Below are 23,816 nucleotides of genomic sequence, written 5' to 3' on the forward strand. Positions count from 1 at the left end.
TCTGCTCTCCAAATATGCCTTTGGATTTTTAATGTCCATGGGAGAAAAAAAAAAAAAAAAAAGAAAAGAAAAAAAAAAGAAAAGAGAGAGAGAGAAAGAGAGAAAATGGCAAGAGCTGGATGAATAAGGGCCTTTTTGGAGCAAGAGGGAGTCACTTCTGCAGGGACCTCCTGCAAGGCTCAGGGCATCTCAGATAACATCCAGGAGAAGGATGGAATGAAGAGCAGGACCTGGAAGACCTCAAGGAGGATCAGCTCCAACCTGGAAAGCCTTGGGTGTGTCCTGAGGACGTGCTGAGGGGTCTCTGGTCCACCCCACTGGTCTCACCCCCTGACCCAGCCCAACACTCTGAGCCTTGCCCGTGGTCCACTGGGCAAGTCCCCAAAGGTGGGAGAGCCCAGCCCCACGGGCCATGGGATGCCCAGAGAGCTGAGTGGCCTCCTGGAGAGGTTGGGGACACGCTGGGATCCTGCCATGGCTCCATCCATGAAGGGATGGAGGAGGAAGGTAGATCAGGGGCCTCAGTTTAGGGAGAGACAATCCTGCTTTGGTCTAGAAACAGCCAAACCAACCTCTCCAGGTCCTTCCAGCCCAGGCTTCTGTTACTAAAAGATATGTTGACCTCAGGAACCCCTGGGTGCTCCAAACAAGGTCTCTGCCCTCTTCCCATCATGTTTTTAGCGGGATAGATCCGTCTCCAGTGGAGGCATCTTTGGGTGGTGGCACCCCCAGCACCCTCTCCCCAGGGTGTGGGCCCCAAGAAGCCTCTCTGGGCACTCTCTTGGAGGAGGGTCTTCCCAAAAAAGCTGTAACGTGCCCTGGGTAAGGTCCATCTTCACCATCTGCCTCTGCCAGGTGAATTTTTCAGCTAAAATCACCCATTTTAGCTGTGCAGGTTGAACAGACAGAGTTTGTAGCCCCATCCCTCTGCGGCCTCTCCCTGGAAGGGGAGCTCGTTCATCCCCTGATTCCCAGGCAGGGGAAGCTTCCCAAATTCCCGGCGCGGTGCCCGTGCTCTGTCTGACAGTGCCACCTTGTGTCCTGCGCTCCGGCTGGAGCCGAGGCAGGGAAAACACGGCAGCGTGGCTGGCTCTGGGGAGAATCTGGCTCCATCCACAGCGTCGCTGATGCAATTTTGCTCCATAAAAGCAATTTGGGAGTGGGAGGAGGCTGGGCTGGAGCAGAGACGGTGGTGGAGATCGTCTGCCTTTGGAATGAATGGGAGAGGTGCGGGAGCTGTTGCTGTGTCTCGGTTTCCCTGTCTTTGAACACCAGGATAACTGTCCTTTCTCTTCCCGAGGTGCTCAGGGAATCACAGCAAGATGTTGCTGTAGCAGCTCCACCGTGTGTCCGTGCCCTGGTCCAGAGCTGGTTTGAGATGGGACACCCAAAGCCCACCCCCTGCTCCGACAGCACCAACCTTCACCTCTCACCAGGCTCTGAAATCTCCCTCCCTCATTGCCACAGGAAATTCAGTTAATTTTTTTTCCCCAAAGTAGGTATTTGGCTTAAATTCTACATTTGGACCCATTTCTGTGTTGTTTTTCTACCCCCCGAGTTTATTTCCTTCAGCTGTTTTCAGGGAGCTCTGGGGTTTTCCGGCCGCTCCAGACGCTCTGGGAGCACAGGAAGGGCTGAGTCCAGCCAGCTCAGCACAGCAGTGACCCCTCCCGTGGGTCCCCGTGGGCTCCGGGGGGGCTGCCCTGTGTTCCTGCATCCCCCCCGTGCCCCCTCGCTGAGGAGGAGGGGGCGCTGGGATCTCCATCCCTGCTCCCCCCGAGCGGGGCTGTGCAGGGTCGGAACTGTCCCACCTGTCCCATTGTCCTGGTCATCACTCCAGAGCTGAGTCCTGGGCACCCTCTGGGCACAGACACCCCCTGTACCACCTCCTGTCCCTTCCCTGAGCAGTGCTGCTCCTCCAGCTGGGCCAGACACTTGCCCCACTCCTGCACCAACATCTCCAGATGGTGCAAAGGTGCCCAAAAACCCTGCCCTGCCCCTCCCCAGCTGCCAGTGCAGGGGGACAACTTCAGTTCGTGGCCATGGCAGTGCCCCCATGGCATCCCCAGTGCCCAGGGACACATCCCCAATTCTTCCCCCCTTCCTCACGTTCCCTTGGGCTGGATCAGCCCTGGAGAAGCCAAACGAGCTGCCAGAGATGGGAAGGAAGGGAAGGGGTAGCCCCTCTCCCCACCAAACCTGCTGCCAAGCTAATTCCCAGCAGTTGAAGGCATCTGGGATGACTGGAAATCCTTCTCCAGGGAGAGTCTCCAGACTCCCAGGACCCCCGGGGCTCAGGATGAGCCCCCAGCACTGTTGGCTGGGTGTTCTGCAGAGGAGCAGACACTGTGTCTCACCAGTCCATGTGCCCCAGAAAGCCAGTGTGTACTGGTTGAACTGGTCTGGGATGGAAAACAACCTCCCCGGTGCTCCTGAAGCACCTGCCTGCTCTGAACGAGCCCCTTGCAGGGGCTGATGCTGGAAGGAGTGAGGGGACACAGAAGGACAATAGTGGGGACAGGACAGGACAGGAAAGGACAGACCCCGATGCCCTTGGATGCCAATGATGGCTTTATCTCTCTGCCACCCCGAACCTCAGAGAGACCCCAAAGCCCACCCCAAGAAAGGAACAGAGGTAGAGAAGAGGCTTGGTAAGAAGAGACTTTTAATCAGACTCTGATACAGCTCTTACAGGGTTTCTCTCGATGGCCGAGGAGCCTGATGGGAACTACGGGGATACGGGGATGTGTCACGATGGGATCTGTGCTTTTACCTGTACAGGAGGGTTTCGCCAGCATTGTGCTTTCCCCAGGGGAAGCAGCTCCATCCTGGGGGCTCCCGTGGCCGTGCATTGTCCCTCCCCGCCACCAAGGCCACTGTCCTGGCCACCAAGGCCACCCAGCTCTGCTCCCACCCCTGCCAGCGAGACCCGGGCTCAGGGAGGGATCGGGGACAGGAGAAGGCAGTGGGAGCTGCTCCTGGAGGTGCTGGGGGTCCATGGGGCCTGCCAGGATCTGGGTGAGGGCTGGGAGGTGAGGCAGGGGCTGTTTTGGAGGGACTGAGGGGAAGGAGCCATGGGACACTTGGGGACCTGGCTCCAGCCATCCCCTCTGACTCGCACCGGGATCAAGGTCCAGCCCCTGGAGCAGAGCCCGGTGCTGGGGGATGGAGCATCCCAACTCCAGCCCTACAGGCTGGACCAGTATCACAAGGCGGGGCCCCCCTGTAACCTCCTTTCTGCCTTCTCCAGACCCACTGAACCCCACCCCAGCTCTGTCCGCAGGGTTTGGACCCCTCCCAATCCCCCCAGCACCTCCTTGTCCCCCAGCCAGGGGCAGCACGCTGCTCCCGGCAGCAGGAGCTGGGCTGGGAACCGGCAGGGAGCTGATGTGGGGGGACAGGGACATCGGCAGCGTCCCACTGCCTGAAGGAAAACTGAAAAGTGCCTGTGCTCACAACTAGCAGCTATTCCCTGTGCCTCTGTGCAGAGAGAGAGGGAAAAAACGGGATCTCTGGGGCTAAAAGCCACCGGGGGTCGGCCCCACCCACAGCCTGGGACCCCGAGGAGGAGTGTGGAGGGAGAACCTGCCCCGGCGAGCGGGAGAAACCCCCGAGGCAGGCTCGGAAAGTGAGAGAGAACAGCCAGAAGTGAATCCTAAACCCAGGCGCACCCACGGACACGCGCACACCCCGCACGGACGCACACGCGACAACACGGACCACTTAAAACACACACACACACACTCCCCCCAACACCCCTGTCTAACACCGAATGCCACGACAAAATACAGTATTTCCACAGATAAAAGTAAAGGCGTCGTCCCTCTTCCTCCTCCTCTTTCTCCTCCTCCTCCTCCTCTTCCTCTCTGCAGAGTCCGCCCAGGGTCGCTGGAGCCTCCCTGGGCTGGGGGCGGGGGGAAAGGGACGCCCACCCACCACGGACAAGAAATAAAAAGGTAAAAATATGTCCCTCTCTAGAATGAGAATTGATCTGTACAGCACTGGGAATGAAAATAGGTCACGGGCCACTTTGGAATACAGTTTGTCATTTAACAGCATTTACAGTGACATTTACAGAATAAATATACAATAGAAATAGAGAATCTCTAGGTTATTATCCCATCTCCTCTCTCTGTATATATTTTATATATATATATGTATATATATATAATATAGCTTTTTTTGTTGCCTTCCTGTTGACTTTGCCTCTCGTCGATGCTGCACCAAGAGGGGAGGGAAGCGAAGCCTCCCTGGCTGGTTTGGGAATGGGGCTGGGAGACACGGAGGGGGGGGCTGGATCCTTCCCCACACCCTGGGGCTGGATGGGGTGGAGCATTTTGGCCGTGGGAGGTGTCCTGCTCCACCAACTCCATGGGAGCTGCGGGGGAACGCGGCCCCCGGGCTCGGGAAGGGGACACTGGGACACAATTTGTCTCCTCCTGTTTTGCTGGTCAGGTGGAGATGGATCCAAACAGGGATGGGAAGGAACATGTTGACTAATGATGAGGAAAACCCACCAGGTTTGGGCTTCTCCCCCTCAGGGGTGATGCAGTGGGGACGTTTCAGTGTCCCTCTGCAGGGACAGGACCTTGGAGAGATGGGGAAGGGGAAATGCTGGAGGAGCACTGCTGATCCTGACCACATGGATTTGGTGCCTCTCGGAGCCATCACTGAGCTGCCTCAGTTCAGTCCTTGCCTCCATTTTCCCCTGGAAAAATGGCTGATGAAGGGCTTGAGCTAATTGTCCAGGAAGAGTCCCCAGGTCACCAGCTAAGCCCATGAAGAAGGACAACAAATAAAGGATCAGGCCCCACAGGAGATGTTACTGTGGGGAACCCCCTGGCCCCAGGAATGCTGAGAGGTCAGGGATGTGGTGAATGGACCAGGTACCTTCTGCCTTCACTCACCTCCCAAACAAAACCAAGGTGAAAGAAGAGCCATTGACAGGAAAGCAGAAGAGGGAAGGGAGAGAGGGACTCATGGACCAGCCCCCCCAAACCTGACCTTCAGACTGGCCTGAAACACCTTCGTGCATGACCCGAGCCCAGCAGGACCAAGGATGAGGTGCTCCCCCAGCTTTTGGAGGCCACAGCAAAGTGCTGAGAGGGAGAGGGAGCCCAGGCAGGTTGCTGCTTCCCTGTCCCCACTGGGAAAGGGGGAATGTGCCAGGGTGTACTGGGACCCTTGGCAGAAGTGCTTGGCTACCTGTGGCATTTAGGGAAATGAGCCCCAGTCCCAGTGGGAGAGACTCAGAGCTGGGAGATCCCCCCCTTTCCCAAACAACCTGGGGAGAAACAACATGCAGTCACATCAATCTGATCCTCCAAAAAACATGGATGGCCCCCTGGGCTCTGGCAGGGGCTCACCAACCTCATCAAGAGCCAAGGAGATCTGGGATCTCCCACTCCTGGGACTCCCAGCAGCTGCTGCTCCACGGATGCCTGTGGTCCCCAAAAACTGGTCACCCCCATCCAGAAGCTGGTGAGCTCCTGTGGGGGTGCAACAGGGCCCCCAAAGGGGGGTCAAAGGGAACAGGAGGAGAAATGAGGAGGCAAGTCCAGAGAGAGTCACTGCCCAGCTCCCCTTGGCTGGAGGGGCATGGGAGGTAAATCAGGGGGTGGTTTCCTGAGAGCTAAACCAGGACTGTGACAGGACTGGATGTCCCACAGCTCCTCTGGGTGTCCCTCTGGGCCGTCTGAAGAGAGGAGCAAGGGGAGACGATCACCATGCCAGGGATTTTGGTTCAGCAGAACATCCCACACGTGAGGAGTAACTCCAGGAGAGACTCCTCTCCCCCAGCCAGACCCCACACCGCTCACACACCCAAACCACTGTCCCTTCAAAAGCCTTTCTGCCACTCAACACAAAACTTGCCACTTCATCCCACAGCCATGACAACTCCGTGCCTCCAAACAACCCCCAGCCACTGTTCCCATGCTGGTGGCAACAAAGATTCCAAGGATCCACCATCCACAGTCCCAGCCACCCCCGTGCTGCTCCCTGCCAACTCTGGTCAGGATTTTGGGGGTCATTTGGGTGTGTCCACAGCTATAAAAACCTACAGGAGATACAACAACAACAACGATGGTGACAACAACAGCACCTTTTTGTGCTCTGAACATCAAGGGTTAAATTGTGCTCGTTGGAATAAGGCCATGACTCCTCCCGGATGAGGGACAAAGACAGGAGGGAAGAGCGCTGGGCGACAGGAGGGAGCGGGGTTGGCTTCCCAACCTGCCTCCGGGTCCTTGTTCCAACCATCAGCTGCTTAGAAAAGAGATTCCTTGCTTCAGATTTGAGGACGACTCTCGGAAAGGTGTCGGAGCGTCTCTTGCTCCTCCTCCCTTCCCCGGGGGCGGTCCCGGGGGGGTCCTGCCTTTCAGCCGAGGGTTGTCGGAGGAGTCCTGCCCCTCCCTCAATCCCTCCTTCCCGGTGTCACCTTACAGACGGCTGCTTTGGGTTATGATTTTATAAGAGGGGGTTTCTTCTTCGTCTTCCTTATTAATGAATTTTTCCCGTTGCCTGGACGGCCAGGATCCACTCCCCAGTGCCCTCCTCTCCCGGCGGGGGTGGCGGGCAGGGGGGGCCATCACAGTTCGGACTCGGGGGTGCTGGCCAGGAGGTACCCGCTCCCGTACCGTCCGTTGGGAGCGCTGCTCATCTCCAGGGGGGAGTTGCTGCCGGGCCCCAGGTAGGAGCGGTGGGTGGGCATGGGGGACGGGGTCTCGCTGGGCACTTTGCTCAGGATGAAACGGGTCTCGTCGTTGTCTTCCAAGTTGGAGATGTCCTTCATCATCCGGCCCTTCTTGTAGGTGACGGAGAGGGCGTTGGAGCCGTCGGACACGAGGTGGAACTGCCGGAGGATGAAGACCAGGGGCAGAGGGAGGGAGGCCAGGATGATCAGGGAGATGAGGATGGCCATGGCCCAGGCTGGGTAGAACAGGAACTTCTCAGCAGCCTGGAAGGAACAGATGTTAATGTCACGGGGCTGTCACAGCAAAGGTGATGCCCACCAGGTACCACAGCTCTGAAGTGTGAGACAATCCCTGCTGCCTCCTGCAAGACTCCATCCTCAGGGACACCTGGAGCTGGCAGAAAGTGGGTTCAGATCGAGGGGAAGGACATGGTACTGCCCACAGAGGTCAACCACAATCCACACTGAAACTTCACTCCATGGTCAGAACTGGGTGGAGACGTCCGGGCCGGGTGGACAAACGCAGAGGGTGAGCGGGATGTCACCCAGGAGAGGGGAGCAGGGGTGGGAGGAACGGGATAGCTGCAGCTCTCCCCTGCTCAGCCAGGACCCCTGGGATGGGGAGGGGGGCTGTGCTCACCTCCTCCCTGATCCAGGCGCTGTACCCCGGGGGGCTGACTCCCAGCTGGATGATGCTGGCGGTCATGAGCACGGCCATGCAGATGGGGGACACGTACTTCCAGGTGTAGTAGTAGAACTGGTAGGGCCGGAATCCCAGCATTTCCGTCAGCTCCTGCATGAACCTGCCAGGGAAGAGATGGAATCCTGCTGTTCTCCCCACCTCCAGGGGACAAACTCCCTCCCAGGAGCCCCTGTTGTAAACTGTGCTCAAGGCAGAGCCTGAGGTAGAACCCAGCTGGTCCTGGGGAGCATCTCAATATTCCTCAAGCCTGTAGGACTTGTGGGAAACTCCTGAGGAAAAGGCCTTTTGAGCATTATCCAGAGCCTCCTTTGCTCTGACCAACTTAGGAACAACAAGAAGCACCGGGGGGAACAAGGTGTCTTTCCAGAAGGACATGGAAACCTCAGAACAAAGGCTGATCTCGGGGGACAGGGCACCACAACCAACAGGAGGTGCCCACAAAAAGAACCTGCTCCTGGGGCTGGGTTACACCAGGGCAGGGCAGGAGGATCAAGGTGAACTGAGCTTTTCTCTTGGAGAAAAAGCCATATAGAAAAGAGCTGGAAGGGTTTGTTTTTTTTTTTAGCCAGGAGTCACAGCACAGTTATTCCTTTTGCTGTACGAGTTCCTTACTTTTTGGTGCCATAAATCCAGGCCACGGCGATGTTCTCCAGGATCACCACGACAGTGAGAGGCAGCGTGGCTGAGTAATCATCAAACATGGTGACAAAGTAGTTCCCAGAGCGCTGCACGAAGATCAGCCCCACCAGGAAGGCGAAGATGCAGCAACCGACTGGGGGGAGCAAATAGGGGTGGTCAGCAGAGCCCCCCGAGCAGAACCAAGACCACCACAAGGTGCATTCCCTGCATTGGAGTGGTCAGCAAACCCCCCTGAGGGACACCAAGGCCTCCCCAAGGCCCATTCCCTGCATTAGCAAGGCCCAGTTCACACCCACTGTGTCCACACTCTCCTGGAACGTCTCCTCAGGGCAGCGGGGACCCCCCACCCCTTGCCCAGGAGGGTGCAGGAGAAAGGCCCTCACCTGTGAACACCTCCTTGCGCACCTTGAAGGTGTCGATGATGGGGGTGGTGATGCCCGACATGGTGCCGATCATGCTGCCCAGGCCCAGGTTGATCAGCATCAGGAAGAACATGACGGACCAGAAGGGCGACGCCGGGAAGTGGGTCATGGCTTCAGTGAAGGCGATGAAGGCCAGGCCAGTCCCTTGCACCGACTGTTGAGGGGGACACAGGACCCACAGATGAGAAGAAACACGTCAGGGACACAGACTTCACTTCAAGGCCCTGAACGGCTCAGGTCTCCCTCTCTGAACCAGTCCTCAAGGAAGGAAAACCCCAGTCTGCTGCTGGTGATGACCCTGCAAGACTCGCCATGGACAGACCTTACCCCGACCCCAGGAGGGACCACGAGGGGAAAACCACAAGGACGTGGATTCCCAGCCATGGAGGGTCTCTAAAAGAGGTTTTTCCAGATCCATGTGCCCAGGATTGACACAGGGAGGGGCAATGGGTGTGGGTGAGCTCCTGAGAGTGCCACCGGGTACCTTGTTGAGCTCGTCCTCCAGCAGGCAGGCGTCCAAGCCCAGCTCCTTGAAGTGCCCCTCTTTCACCGTCATGATCACCCTGTACATCTCGTTGTAGTCCTTGGCAGTGAGGTGGGAGAAGTTCACGTGGGGTGGGATGAGGTCGTGGCTCAGCACATTGGTGTTCAGGTAGCCCAGGATCTTCTCAGCATTCCTAAGGGACAACAGAACCTCTCAGGTGGTGTGAGATGTGTTGGATTTACCTGCAGTTTGCGGACTAGGAGCCCATCTTAGAGCTGGATTTTAGGCTGGAAGAGCTGAATGCCCAACTCCCTCAGGGAGACATCTCTAGAAATACAAGTCTTGGCCATCAGGAACTTGCGTCCACCAAAACCCAGGATCACCCAACCCCAGAGCACTTCCTCTGTTGCCTCCAGAACCACCGCAACCAGCAGCAGCAGAGACCTGCCCACCCCAAACAAATCAAGCCCAGCTCTTACTCCACCACGCATTTCTCGTTCATGATGTTGGCCTTGAAGCCCAGCACAGCAAACACCACCAGGGTGGCCAGCACGGACGTGAAGAAGTTGATGAAGGACACGAGTGTGGCGTCGAAGTGGCAGTTGTTGTCCTGCTTGTTGTAGCTGGAGAAGGCGATGACGCCCCCGAAGCCCAGGCCCAGGGCAAAGAAAACCTGCGTGGCCGCCTCCCGCCACACCTGGGGGTCCAGCATCTTGTCCAGCTTGGGAGGAAGACAGGAGAAGAAGTTCAGTGGTCTGGTGACCCCACTGCTCACCCCAGTGGAGCCAGAGCTCCAGTAAAAGGCTGCTGTGCCTCCAGACTGGGCTGGTTTGGGAGCATTTTGATGGGAGGTGGAATGAGATGATCTTTAAGGTCTCTTCCAACCCAAACCATTCTGGGACTTCCGTGATCTACCACGGTCAGGTCATCACCCAGCACTCACGAGTCCTTCTCTTTCCCACAGAGGCGTGGGGAGGTCAGGCAGAGGTTTGAGCTGACCCTGCCTCTGGCTGCTCCACTTGCCTCAGGGCCTGACCTGGGTGCTCCATCTCCCAGTGCAAAGCCCTGCAGCTTCCCAGCGGAGACCCAGCTGCCCTGGGGAGGGGTGTCCATGTCCCCCCACCCCAGGGAGCCACAATCCACCCAGTGATGTGTCTCCATCCCTCCCTGGCCACCTCCCCCTTCCAGAGCACATGGAGCACTGGAAATCCAACATCCTGGCGGGGGGGGGGGTTGTTTTTAACTCCCAGTCCCCCCCAACCACATCCCCCCTCTCCCAGGAGCCAGAGCTGCAGCCTGGAGGCCTCCCAGCGTCATTCGTCAAGAGCCCATAATTAATATCTTCCAACAGCCTCGTCGGCTGAGCTGATTCATCTACATGTCTGCTTAATTAATTAATTAGCTGCTTAATTAATAGGCACATACCACCAGCAGAGGTTTTGCTGCCAGACAGAGTCGTTCCATGAAGTCTTTATATTTGTATTTGGCCTCAGGCTCCCCCCCACTCCCCACCCTGGTGTCTGGGCAGCTGAGGGGGGACAGGGTGATGCTGAGGGGTGAGTTTGTGAGGCTCTTGGCTGTCCTGGCCACACCCTAAACTTTGGGTGCTGATGACCTATCAGGATCCCCGAGGTAGTTTGGGGCTGGCACTCTCGTTTTTAGGGCGGGGAGGAAAATAAGGGAAATATAGGAAACTAATAAGAGGAATAAGAAAACTAAGGGAGAACGGGGTGTGACCAGCCAGGAGGAGAACCTGTTTAGGGTTTGGGGGCTCTCACCTTGGGTGTGAACATGTGCATGATCCCATCCACTGCCCCACGCAGGAGAAGTCCCCGCACCAAGAAGCAAACCAGCACCAGGTACGGGAAGAGGGAGCTGAAGTACATCACCTGGAGAGAGAGGGATCCGACACGGGCACAGCCTCCTTTCCCACCCAGCCACCTCCCTGTCCAACCCACGGGCAGCCAACTGGGGAGAGAGGGGGGGGTTCCCACCCAGGGGGCTTTCCCACCCAGGGGGGTTTCCCACCCCAGGGTGAGGTTTGTTCCTCAGGCAGCCATGGAACCCCTTGGAGCAGGATGTTCCCAGTGCTGGAGCTCAGGTGGATTTGCTGCCCTGGCTGATCCCTGGCTGCAGGTTGGACTAAACATCTTCCTTACACTCTCTTTTGATCTTATTCTGGACCCCCTCAGAGATGGCCCCGACTGTGGAGTGGGTGTGAGCATCCCAAGGGTCACAGCACCCCTCAGCTCCTCCAGACCAGGAGGAAGGGTCTCCATCCTCCCCTGGCCACCTCCCACTTCCAGAGCACCTGAAGCACTTGAAACCAGACATCAAAGGAGACGTTTGACATCCCAGTCAAAGGAGAGCGACCCTGAGGTGGGAGGCTCCTGCCCTGAGCACAGAGCCCAGCCAGGCTCGGGGGGCCACCAGTACCCACCTTCCCAGAGGACTGGATGCCTTTGATCATGGCCAAGCCAACCAGGCTCCAGGCCACCAACAGACACAGAGTCATCTTCCAGTTGAGCCCCCCGCTCTCCGAGATGGAGTTGGAGATGTCCAGGGTCTCCCGGTACCAGAAGTAGGTGGTGGCCGAGCTCCTCTCACATTCTGTCTCCACAACTGCAACAGAGCAGGGACAGGAGAGCGTGAGGGGGCTGGGGGACAGTCACCCACTGCCTCTACTGTGAAAAACCCACTGGAGCAGGCCAGGGAAGGGAGGTACCTCTGGAAGCTAAGAGGCAGGAATTAATGGGGGGTTTTTTTCAGCAGGAAAAATAAGAGACAGAACATAAAACCATTACCAGGTGAAAATTAGATATTAAATACAGGGAGAGACATTTTTATTTGCTATAAATCCCCTCAGAGTGTCCCAAGGAGGTGCTCAGATGATATTAAACACCATTAGCTCCATCAGTGTCTCGGTCGGGCACCAATGGAACAGCCAGGTCTTGGATCAGATCCCGGCCTCGAGTACTGAGGAAGCCTGAAAATCCACACTGTGGATTCCCAAACTGGCACCAAATCCCACTAGTGGGGTCAGAGAGTGTGGAAGACCCTCATCCAACCTCATTCATCAAGAGCCCATAATTAATATCTTCCAGCAGCCTCGTGGGCAAGGGAGAGCTCTCCATGTGCTCAGGGCAAGCAGAGAGGACTCAGGAGACACCTCAACCTCTGTTGGGGGTCTCCAGTACCCCCCAGCCCCCTTCCCTGGGGGCTGCTCCCTCCCAGCTGAGCCCCCCCTGGCCCCAGGGCTGTTCCTTACTGGCCACCGAGCCGTTCTTCACCAGGGGACACTCGCTCCAGGGCAGGGGGTACTGGAAGGACTTGAAGAAGTAGAAGATGCTCCAGCCAATGATGACGTTGTAATAGAGACCAACAAAAAAACACACCTGGTGGGAGGAGAGAGAGAGGACACGGCCTCAAATCACAGGGCAGTGACACTGTGCCCCAAATCACAGGGCAGTGTCACTGTGCCTCAAATCACAGGGCAGTGTCACTGTCCCCACCTTCCTGCTGGGCAGAGTGGGGTGCAGGGATCAGGGGATGGGCCCATCCCCAAACCAGCCCGTGAGTGGAGCTGGAAATACACCCCTTGACCTCTCAAACCTCCCCATGGGGCCCTTGGGGTTTGGTTCCACCCCACCCAAGCCGAGGTGGGTCTGGGGGCTCCCCAGGGCGCACTCACGAGGCAGCTGGCGTAGCCAATGCCCCCCAGGCGGGGACAGATGTAATTCCAGACTCCGATGCTGCCCCTGCGGATCCGCTGCCCCACGGCCAGCTCCAGGAAGAACAGGGGGAGCCCGATGATGATGAGCAGGACCAGGTATGGGACCAAGTAAGCACCTGGAGGGGGTGAGAAAGGTCGTCATGGACCCCTCTCTCTGTTCCCAAGGGCATGGAACAGGGATGGACAGGCAGGGACAGGCTCTGCCTGGTCCATCAGCTCCTTTGCAAAGGGCCTCAAGTTGCACCAGGGAAGGTTTAGATTGGATATCAGGGACAATTTCTCCATGGAAAGGGTGGTCAGGCCCTGGCACAGCTGCCCAGGGCAGAAGTGGAGTCACCATCCCTAGAGGGGTTTAAAAGGTGTGTGGCTGTGACACTTGGGGACACGGGTTAGGAGTGAGGATGGCAGTGCTGGGTTTGGCTTGGTGGTCTTAGAGGGCTTTTCCAACCCAGATGATTCCATGATCTGGGAATGAAGATTAGAGCCTGGCCAGCAGAGAAGCTTGTGGAGAGGAGCAAACATACGTGTGGAAGGAAAGGGTGCAACACCCCCTGCCATTGTGGGGACATGTGGGATTGACCCCAAAGCACACAAAGACCCCCTATGTCCATAGACACCCCGTGTGCAAGGACACCCCTCCAGGAGCCAATCCATGGGGCCACATTCCAGCCATCTCGGGCACAGAGGGAGGCAGGACCCTCCTGTTCCCTGGGTCCTGCCTGTGCTCATCTGTCCAACACATCCCAAACAGCAGCGCCCACCACCCCACTGCCAGCTGGGGCAGAGCAAAATCCTCTGGCAGGGGAGGCCCAGCTGAGAGGAAGAAGTCAGTTAATCTCTGTCTGATTGCCGAGGCTGGAGAGGAACCGGGGGCTCCCGAGGCCAAGTGACCGTAAAGGATGCGATGACTCAACGCTGCAGCTGATGAACGACTCCAGCCTCCTGCCAGGAGCCGGGATGGGCTCGGGAGCACGTGGCTGCCTCCGGCAGGGCAGCCGGCAGCGAAAATTCCCGGCTGGATTGACACCTCGGTGACAGCCACCACCCCCCCACGGCCCCGGCCGGGACCTGGAGCAGCTGAGGCTGCTCTGAGCAGGGGCTCGGCAAATCCAGAGGTTGGGATCGTGTGTTAGAAATGCAGGGGGAGCAAAACTGAGGTGCAGCAGCTCCGGGTGACTGGGAGGGGGAAAGGAGAGGCAGGGAGCAGAGCTGGAGCTGGTGGAATTCGGGAAGGACCAGGAGCGTCCCATCTCTGCGACGCCCTCCCGGGCATCCCGGCCTGAGACAGACGGACACGTTCACGTGGAAATGTGTCCAGTGTTGGAGATTTTCTTGCTGAGATGTCTGGGAAGCTGGGCACCAGCTCAAGCCTGTACATCACCATGCTCAGCAGCACCAGGGCCGGCCCGTGCCAGCTCCTGGCACACCGAGTGCTGGGAATTTGGCTCCAGCCCATCCTGCTCCCGGCACAGCCGTCATCCCCCGCAGGCACCTGCTCGGGGAGCAGGAGAGGAGCAGCAGCCACCACCACATTCCTGCTCAGCACGGCCGGGAATGCTCTGCCCATCCCTCCCGACCTCCTGCATCCTGCTGGCTGGCACCACGCCACAGCCCAGGGGGATCCCAGCCAAGGGGGGAAGAAAAGGCAGAAAATCAGCGTCTGCCCCAAGGGACAGAGAGATGAGGCCACCTGGGCTAAAGAAAGGGAAAGGGAAAGGGAAAGGGAAAGGGAAAGGGAAAGGGAAAGGGAAAGGGAAAGGGAAAGGGAAAGGGAAAGGGAAAGGGAAAGGGAAAGGGAAAGGGAAAGGGAAAGGAGTGCTGACTGAACATTTGGCAGGATGACTCATCCTAATGACGACTGGAGATGTTTTAGTTATTGAGGGCGCTGCAGCTTTTCCAGCTGTGGGGCTGGGGGCACAAGGGATGCAATGCTGGGAACACGGAATGCTCGGGGGGAGATGGGAGCACTGGGCTGGTCCTGGCCCCAGCAGCACTGCTGGGAAGGGGCCGGGTTTGGGTTAATGATGAGGGACCCACCCAGTCAGTGTCATGAAGGGTGGGGGGTCTCAGCACAGCCGGACGAGGCCTGGCCCTCTGGGCTGCTCCTGGGAGCCCAAGGAGGAGGCACGGGGTGGGATGAGAGAACAGACTGGTGGAAGGAGGATTTGGGAAAGGACTGGAGTCTGGACAATGTGGCTTCAGGACCCGGGGAAATGAGGGATTCTCTCTTCCCATTTTCCCCCTAGTTTACAAAATTGCCCCAGCAGGAATCAGGAGCTGCAGCAAGAAATCCTGGGTCCTGCCCTGGGATTCACCTCGACTTTGGAGTGGGCAGGTGGACAACCTTTAGGAAGAGGCTGTCCAGGAGATTCCAACAACTCAGCACAACTCCTGGCTGCCCCTTTCCACCTTCAGGGCCCACTTTAGAGCCCAAATAACCTCTGTCCTGCCCCAGCACCCACACCCCGATGTGCGGCGGGGCAGAATTGGGCCATATCCCCCTCTCCAAGGGCTGATCCCACCCCTGCCCCGGGTCTCACCTCCTCCGTTCTTCTGGCAGAGGTAGGGGAAGCGCCAGACGTTGCCCAGCCCCACGGAGTAGCCGATCTGGGCCAGGATGTACTGCAGTTTGCTGTTCCAGGCCGGCCTCTCCGCATCCAGGTCCTCCTCCCCCTCCTTCTGCTTGTCCCAGGCCTCCCCTCCCGTCACGTTGAGGACGCTGCGTTTGTAGTCCACGGGCTCCTGGTGGGCCAGCAGGTCGGCCACCGACTCGGTGACATGTTCGCTGCTGTGCTCCCGCTGCGTCACCTTGCTGTTCTTGGGCATCGGGGCGGCTCCGGGGGCCCCGGGGTGGGATGGGCGAGGGAAGGAGATGAACGTCCCGCGGGGAACGGCACCGGTGTGAGCTACAGCTCAGGCCTCACCTCCTCGTCATCAGCAGGACCTGGGGGGGAAGGGGTCAGTGGAGGGGGTTGGGTTTGTTTTATCCTCTGATGGGACCGGCAGCACTGGGGGAGAAGGGTTTCCATCATCCCATCCTTGGGGACCTTCAGCTGAACCAGGAGCGTCCCCTTCTCCATGAAGGATGGACCAGGAGCAACCCCCAGTGGAGCATTGTAGAGTCCCAGGATGGTTTGGGTTGGAAGGGACCTTAAATCTCATCCAGTCCCACCCCCTGCCATGGGCAGGGACACCTTCCACTAGCCCAGGTTGCTCCAAGCCCCATCCAAGCTGGCCTTGGACACTTCCAGGGATGGGACAGCCACTCTCTCATTCATGGAGAAGGGCCTCCTGTGACCCCCAGCAGGGAATTTCCCTGGGCTCCAGAGGACAGGGACAAGTGATGGAGCTGCTCACATCACTGTGACACCTCTTGCCCCTCCAACACCCCCAGGCAGCAGCTGAACCCCACAAAATCTGACACCAACTCCAGCTCTGCCCAAGGCCCTGCCCTCCTGTCCTGCTCCCTCCCCTCCTGGCCGTTGGCAGAGCCCTGGATAAGCTCCACGACAACTTGGAAGCTTTCAGGGGACAGTGACAAACACCCAGGATATCTCTCCATCCCGGGACATTATCAGGAGTGACATAAAATCCTTGGAGCCTGATGTTAAATCTCCCCAGGCAGCTTTACAGCAGAGAACAGCAGCCAAGGCCAAGCCATCAGTCCCAGCCCCTCCTGCTTCCCAGCTTCCAGCCTGGGCCAGGAGGAATGATCCTGCATGGAGGCATCTCCACAACCTGGCTCAGCCCTGCAGGTCTCTCTCCCACCTCGAATATCTCAGGAACCCTGAGGGAATGTGCTCTGCTGCTCTGGGGGTCCCCAGCCTGGGAAAGCACCACGTCCCTCCTCTCCATACTGGGAGAACTGGGGTGGGACTGGCAGCTCCCAACCCAGCTGGGACTGTGGTGCTTCACCAAGTGGGGAGAAGATACAAACACCCCACAACAAACCCCTCATCTTGCAAAAATGACTCTCCTGAAGAGCCAGGCTTCCTTCTTTTCCATCCTCTCCACCCCTGTTTCCCAGGGGACACACGGCTGGTCGCTGGGTCCTGGCAGAGCTCTGGGGCCACACCCAGGGAATGATCCCACCCTGGCCCAGCTGCAGCACCTTCCCCCCAGCCTGGGGGCTTCCTCAGTCAGCTCCAAGCTCGTCCAAGCCCCCGGTGGCCTCTCACAGGTGACATTGCCCAAACACCCCCTGGGCCTTGGGAAAACCGACCCTCGTCCGTCCCGGGATGGAGGATGGACAATGCAGGGTGGGCCTCCCGCTGTCCCGTCTGCCTCCATGATTTTTCAGAGCCTTTCCCAGCTCTTCTTGCCTTTGGAGAAACATTTTTGATCCAATCTAGCCCCCAATCCCAACCCTTTTCACAGCAGAGCCCCTTCCCCCCCAGGGCACTGACGTCCCCAGATGGGGCAGAGCAGCAGCAGCAGGAAACCTCCCCCTCCCTCTCCTTCACCTCGGTGCTTTTTCACCCCTGAAGAAAGTTCCCCCTTTGCCAGGCCTTGTTCCTTTTACAAAAAAAAAAAAATCTATTTTCGGCTGTCGGCTGCATCTGTTGCCAGGCAACCGTCTGGGCTCCGCATCTTTCCCGGATCCGGCTCCTCCGGAGAAGCCGTTTGAATTATCCATTTAAATGATCCGTTTAAATTGTCCTTTCAGGGCCGGGCCGGCGCTGTTTGATTTCCTAACGAAGGCTCATTCACAGAGCCCGCTCGCGGCTCGATCGTGGCAATCACGGGCACGTGGCTGCCCGGGGCTGGAGCATCTCCCGGGGCGGGGAGGGAGAGGAAGGGTCAGGAAACCGCCGGGATTTCCGTCGGGTTTGGATCGGGCTGCGTGTGGGTTTGCACAGACCTGGGTGAATCCCCCACGGGCTGTTTGCTGCTCCTCGTCTGCTCAGCAGCTGCTTCAGCTCCTCGGGAGCATCGGGAGGGCTCAGCCTGGGGATGAAGGATCCCTTTGTTCCAGGGACAGAGCCAAGGTGGCCATCGAGGAGCTGGCTGAGCCCCTGGAGCAGTGTCCCATGGTCAGGGCATCCCCAAAGGCTCTCCTGGGACAGCTCAGCTCCTTGGAGGTGCCCAGCTCCAGGGAAGGGGGTGCTGGGCCAGGACAGACCCCACAACATCCCACCCTGGGTCTCAACCTCAGTTTAGGTCCCCCCAGAGTTATTCTGAGGGGTTGAGAGGCAGCAGGTCCTGGGAGAGCAAGGTCCTTCCAGCACCTCCAAAACCCAAGGGCTCTCAGAGGACACTCCAGACAGCAGCATTCCCAAAGGATCTGGGGCGTCAGAGGGGTTCAGCTGGGCCAAGGGTTCTCCAGACACTGAGATGAGGGTGAAGAAGCAGGGGACGAGTCTTCCTCCCCACGGGAGAGGCACCCAAATTGAACTAGAGGGGGAAAGGCACCCAAATTGAATATGCTGAATAATATGCCAACCTGAGCAGGCTGGGGGAGGAAGGGGAAAGAACCCAAATTAAAAACTGTAGCAAGAAAGGAATCAGAGTGGTCTGCATATGGCATGTATATGCCCATCCCAAGCATAAATGCAGGCTGGGTAGGGAATGGATGGAGAGCAGCCCTATGAAGAAAAACTTGGAGGTGTTGGTGCACGAGAAGTCTGACATGAGCCAGCAATGCGTGCTGGGAACCCAGAAAACCAACTCCATTCCGGGCTGTATCAAAAGCAGTGTGGCCAGCAAGTCAAGGGAGGTGATTCTTGCCCTCTATTCTGCTCTAGTGAGACTCCACCTGGACTGCTGTATCCAGCTCTGGGGCCTATCTATGGCAGAGATCCAAGCCCTGCTCCTGGAATGGCTCTGGCAGTGTCCCCATGGCTTTCTTGGGAACATCTCCCAGTGGCTCAGCCCCAGCCTGGGGATGAAGGTGTTGCCAAGGAGAGAGGATCCTTCCCAGCAGTGATGCCCTGACCTCACCCAGCCTTTGGCATCCCCATTCCTGCTGGAACCGTGGGATGATCCCAGCCAGAACCAGCCTGGAACCGCCAACCCCCCGGCACAGGGACACTGTCCAGGGAAAGCAGGGCCAGCAGGGCTCCTCCTGTTCCTTTCCCCAGCATGTCCTATCAGCTCCAAGGTCCCCACCCCTCAAATTGAAAAGCACAGCCCAAATCCATCTGAGAGAGGTATTTCCACGCATTTCTTTGATTGAAAAGGGAATTTAATCAAAAATTCATCCGCCAAAAATAACAACCACCCTGTGAGAAAGACGAGGCAGATCAGCTGACAACCAGGAGCTTTCCAGGCTGGAGAGAGAGAGAAAACCCTTGTCACTGACAGATGGAGATTCAGCTTGTTTACTTAGTCCTCATGACCTTAATTTTCTTAAATGTGCCTTTTTTCTCTCTCTGGAGACGACAGATGAGGGTCTTCCAGAGCAGGAACCTCACTTGTGCTGCCAGGCCAGGGTTGCCTTTGCACCCACAGCTCTGCCCAGGTAAAACCAGAGCTGCTGCCACCCAGCTGGAGAGGGAACATGGATTTTCCCACAGCAGGAGCGGGGGAAGGACCAGTTTGTGTGCTCGGGTTGGTCCTGGTGTCTCTGAGTGCAGCCAACACATCCCATGGGAGCTACAAGGGGAGACACTGGGGCTCTCCCTGGGGACAACTCCCCTCCTCATGCTCCATATCCCACTTTCCTGGGCCCAGGGGATTCCTTCATGTCCAACCCCTTGCAAAGCAACCATTCCCTAAGCCCTGATCCCAGAGCTGAGCCTGGGGCTCCCCATCCCTGTCCCCTGTCCAGGTGACATTTCCCCATCCCTGTCCCCTGTCCAGGTGACATTTCCCCATCCCTGTCCAGGTGACACCTCCCCCCCAGCCCCGTCCAGGTGGGTCCACAAGGACTGTATCCCTTGGGATTGAGCCATCACTGCAGCAGATCCATGGTTTGCCATGGAACAGGCTGGATTCACCCCACACAGGGCTGAAGAAGCTCCTGCTTTGCTACACCCAGAGGGTTTGATCCATGCCCAGAGGCTCCCACTGATCCCAAAAACATGGACTAGGGCAAAGCTGCTGTTTGGGATGAGTGCAGACCCCCAGGAGCTGAGGACACCACGGCCCTGCAGCAGCACCCCAGGGTGTGGGGGAGGATGTTGGGATGTGTCCTGCTGAGCCCAGCCACGGTTCCTCAGGGCTGGGGAGCCACGAAGAGGCTGGAACTGGCTCAGCAAAGCTTCCAGCTGGGCCTGGGAGGGCAGAGACAGGCAGGGGGGAGAGGGGGATTCACAGCTGCCAGCACAGTCTGGGTCCAAAGGATGGGACAGGGGGAGATTTCTCCTCCCCTGGGCCCAAATTCTACATTTACACCTGTTTGGGTCTATAAAGGGAAACTGAGGCAGGTAAAAACCACGAGGTGGGATTGGGTGAGTTCAAAATGAATATTTAAAGCCTTGGGGACTCTCTGCTGTCCCTCCCTGTCCCAGCATCAACCCCCCTTCAGCTGCTGCAGAGCTTCCACTCAAATCCCCCTGAAGGAGAGGGGAAGATGCTCCTGAGGAAGCTCCTGGTGAAGGATCCAGCTCACCAGGCCCAGGAAGGTCCTGCTCACCCCATCAAGGTCACAGAGCGGGGAAGGGAGAGGTGGCAGAGGCACGGAGGAATTTCAGGAGGTGGAAATCCTCCCTCAGGATCGGGCTGGGAGATCCGAGCATCGATTTGCAGCTCCCCACACCCAGAGCCAGGGAAATCCTGCCCCCAAGGCCGGGCTGTTCTGTGCAGAGGGGGAGACTGGAGCAGGGAGGAGAAGGAACAGATCCAAGGTCACCCAGGAAGCAGCGAGGCCGGGAAAGAGAGGAGAGGGAAGGAACAATCATGAACAATCATCTCTCCCGTTTTCCCCCGGTCCCACCCAGCCGAGGGGAAGGAGCCCGGGGTGCACATCCCACGAGCCCAAATCATGGGAAAAACACCTTCCAGGCCCTACCTGCTGCTTCCCATGGTCAGGAGAGCCTCTGCAGTGGGAGAGGGATCGCCCTGGCAGAGCCAGTCCTTTGGGAGACGTTCTGCCTTTGGGAAGCATCCCACAAGAAACCAAGGGCAGGACCCTCCGAGCAGCATCCAAGCCCCAAGAGGAGATTTTTGCTCAAGGCAGAAGCATTGCAGCTCTGATCCCTCCCAGCCCTGCCCCAAGGACCTGTCTGGAACCCCTGACCCACAAAATTCCCTTCCACCATGGAGGGGGAAGCAGGAAAGGCTTCTCCAAGACACCTCCATCTTAAACCTATTTCCTGCTGGGCTTTGCTCCTCCCTGCTCGGCCTCCAGCTCCACAGGGAAGGGTTTTGCCATCCGGGCTCATTAAGGCTGCTCCCATTCTCCCCTTTTTATAATGAGCCCTGCTAATTAGCGCCTGGCTAATTAGAGGGCACGGGGGGTGACTCAGTGCCACCGGGTGTGTTTGCTCCTCACCCCCACACCTGGGGAGGCACGAACTTTGGGTGGGGTGGGTGTGAGGAGCTGGGAGAGCACAGGAGAAGCTTTCCTGGGAGCCAGACTCCTGTCCTGGAGCAGCTCTGTGACCCGGAGGTGGCCTTTGCCCTCCGAAGGTGTTTGAGGGGCAGACAAAGCCCCCGTCCCGCTTTAGCATCGTGACACAGGAGCTGGGCTGAGTCAGAGCTGCCCCCGCTTCTGCCGCACACCCACCCCTGGCTCCTGCCGGAAAAGCACCCAGATGTTATAAATAACCCCCGTTCCTCTAAGGGAAGCAGAGCTGGGGCTGCTCCAGCCCTTGCTCCACCCCGGAGGTGGGTGCCCTTCCCGCCCTAAGGGCACCTTTCCCGTGCCATGTGAGTTCCCTTCCCGCTCGGGCTGTGGGTGCCCTTCCCATTCCAGAACTGGGGGTCTTTCCCCCTTGGTGGGTGCCTGTCCCACCCGGGGGTTTCACACATTGCAGCGACTCGTTTCTCCGACAGGTGCCAAGAAACCTCCAGAAAAGACCATTTTGCCGATTGGGTGGTGAGATGGACCCTGGAGGAGGACGAGCCTCAGCACCTGGGTTTGTCACGAAGCACTGAGCCCGTTGATTCATCGGCTCTGGGCTCCTTTCCTGTCCCGTTTGGTGTCATGAGAACACACATCAGCTGCAATAACGTGACACCAGAGCAAACCAACACCACATGGTCCCTCCAGGGCCCGCTTTGATTCACCAGATGATCTTTTCCCACTTCAATCTCAGCGATGCCTCGTAACTCACCCCCCTCCAGCCAAGGGTTGGTGACTGAACCCCAAACCAGCCAAGATTTATCCCAAAAAGCCCCGAAGGGGCAGCACACGGGTCCCGCCGCCAGCGCTGCTTTTCCCTGTTGTAACTCCTGGAGCTGCTGCCACGTTTGTAAACAAACAATTCCAAATGCAGCCCAGGATGGGGTGAGAGCAGAGCCTCTCCTCCCAAGGGGGTGGTTTTGCCTGGATTTGCAGGTCAGCATCTGGTTTAGGGTCAGTTTGATCCTCGTGACTCCAGATTCCCTGCTCTCTGAAAGCTTGAAGCAGCAGTGGAGGGTTTAAACCAAACCCTTTAATTCCTATTGATTTTAGAGGAGCCACCTCCAGTTTATCCCAGTGGACAGCTCAGACCCACATTTTGTTCCTCTTGGAGCAGCTGAGCTGCAGTCAAACCCCAGCCAGGTTCCTTGACCTAGTCCTGACACCTCTGGAGAAATATCCAGCAGAAACTCTCCGCCCTGCCGAGAATAGCTCTGGGTTTTTTCCTACCCAGACCAGAAATAGTTGCATCAGCTCCTGATGGACTCAAACCTCAGGTGCCTCAGACACAAGGCATGATCCAGGAAGCAGGATTTCACCTTCTGGGTCCTCTACAAAGAGCTGGGAGCAGATATCCCCACGAGTCTGAGCCCCCGTCCCCGGAACGATGGAAATTTGGACCCAGCCAAGCCTGAAACAGCCACCTTTGGGTGCATCCCCACACCCAGTATTGGGGATTTCACAAAACCAGGAGCCCAAGCCCCATTTTTCTGCCTCAAACCCAACCAGCCACGCTCAGGGAGCAGCATAAAAACAAATAAAAGAAGGGGCAATTACCCCACAACACACACACACACACTCCAGGGGCCAGGACCGAAATAATTCATCACAGCCAAACGCTTTCTCCTCTCCCAATGTTATTGTCAAGGTCAACCTGGAGGCTGCATTTCCAGCAATCCTCAAAAGGGATGAGCCCCCCACCAACAAGAGCCGGGCAGGCACCCAGTGCCACCCCCCCAGCGACCCCCAGCCCCCCGGGGAGGCTTAAGCCATTTGCTGTCTCTCAGTGTCCCCCCGGCCCTGGATGCCACCACCCTGAGGGCCACGCCTGATGCCTCCAGGCTTAGGTGAAGCCTCCATTAACCCCCCGACCCGTCCCTGAGCATCTTCCCCTCAAAAAGCCCTGGTGGGGAGGGGGCACCCAGAGCCGGGAGCCCCCGGGGAGGGGGGAGATCCTCGGGAGCGGAGCCCCGGAGCGGGGGGAGCATCCTTACCTTGGCGCTGCGGGGAGGATGAAACCGGCCCGATCCCGGGAAAAACCGGCCCGATCCCGAAGGAAACGGCGCAAATTCCCGGTGGAAATCACCCAGGTTCCCCCCGCTCCTGTGCGGGGTGGGGGGGCGAGACCGGGCGGTGGCGGGGCCGGTCCGAGGCTCCCGGTGCTGCGGGAAACCGGGCAAACCGGAGCGGCAGCGAGCGGGAAAAGGGGAGCAGCGAGCGGGAAGGGCTCGGCACGGCGCGGCGGTGAAGCTCCGAGGCGGCGGTGGCTCCGCTCCGCGTCCCCTCCTCGCCCCGCCACCGCCCGGGGGATGCGCGCTGGGCTCGCCCGGCCCCGCTGCCCTTCGCCGGCAGGGAGGGAACGCCGCTCTCGGCTCCCGGGAAATAAATAAATAAAGGGAAAGCAACTGGGGGGGGGGAAGGAAAAATTAAAAAAAAATACTCAATGGGAAGGGACACGCAGCCCTGACGCAGGCTTGAGTCACAGGGCTGCGCGTCAAAGCTGGGGTGCCGGGCCACCCCCCCGCCCCGAGGGAGGCTCTGGCGTTAGAAAAAAACGGTGTCGAGTCCCGACACGAGGGGTGGGCTCGGCTTGGCTGCGGGAGAAAGTAAAACCCACTGAAATGCCCCAAAAGAG

At 58.2% G+C, this 23,816-nt stretch overlaps 1 protein-coding gene across 1 annotated transcript; it reads right to left on the reverse strand.

Annotated features, from left to right (window-relative positions):
- Positions 1-2,648: 2,648 nt before the first annotated feature.
- Positions 2,649-23,630, reverse strand: SLC6A17 (solute carrier family 6 member 17). Its single transcript, XM_064635710.1, has 12 exons — positions 23,176-23,630; positions 15,216-15,619; positions 12,634-12,791; positions 12,211-12,337; positions 11,383-11,564; positions 10,721-10,831; positions 9,422-9,663; positions 8,943-9,135; positions 8,420-8,612; positions 8,010-8,169; positions 7,335-7,497; positions 2,649-6,958 (listed from the first exon to the last, which is right to left on the reverse strand). The coding sequence occupies exons 2-12, from the start codon at positions 15,499-15,501 to the stop codon at positions 6,590-6,592; spliced, it is 2,184 nt and encodes a 727-aa protein (XP_064491780.1). The 5' UTR covers positions 15,502-15,619; positions 23,176-23,630; the 3' UTR covers positions 2,649-6,589.
- Positions 23,631-23,816: the final 186 nt, after the last annotated feature.

This window comes from Pseudopipra pipra, chromosome 25 (genome assembly GCF_036250125.1).
Source record: "Pseudopipra pipra isolate bDixPip1 chromosome 25, bDixPip1.hap1, whole genome shotgun sequence".
NCBI lineage: Eukaryota > Metazoa > Chordata > Aves > Passeriformes > Pipridae > Pseudopipra > Pseudopipra pipra.

What these genes read in the sequence shown, in the direction of transcription:
- SLC6A17 (XM_064635710.1), bottom strand. Translation starts at nt 15,501, where the DNA reads ATGCCCAAGAACAGCAAGGTGACGCAGCGGGAGCACAGCAGCGAACAT. An exon ending in TGGATTTATGGCACCAAAAA is followed by an intron (nt 7,498 to 8,009) that starts GTAAGGAACTCG and finishes CTTCCCTGGCAG; the next exon opens with GTTCATGCAGGAGCTGACGG. An exon ending in GCGCCTGGATCAGGGAGGAG is followed by an intron (nt 6,959 to 7,334) that starts GTGAGCACAGCC and finishes TGTTCCTTCCAG; the next exon opens with GCTGCTGAGAAGTTCCTGTT.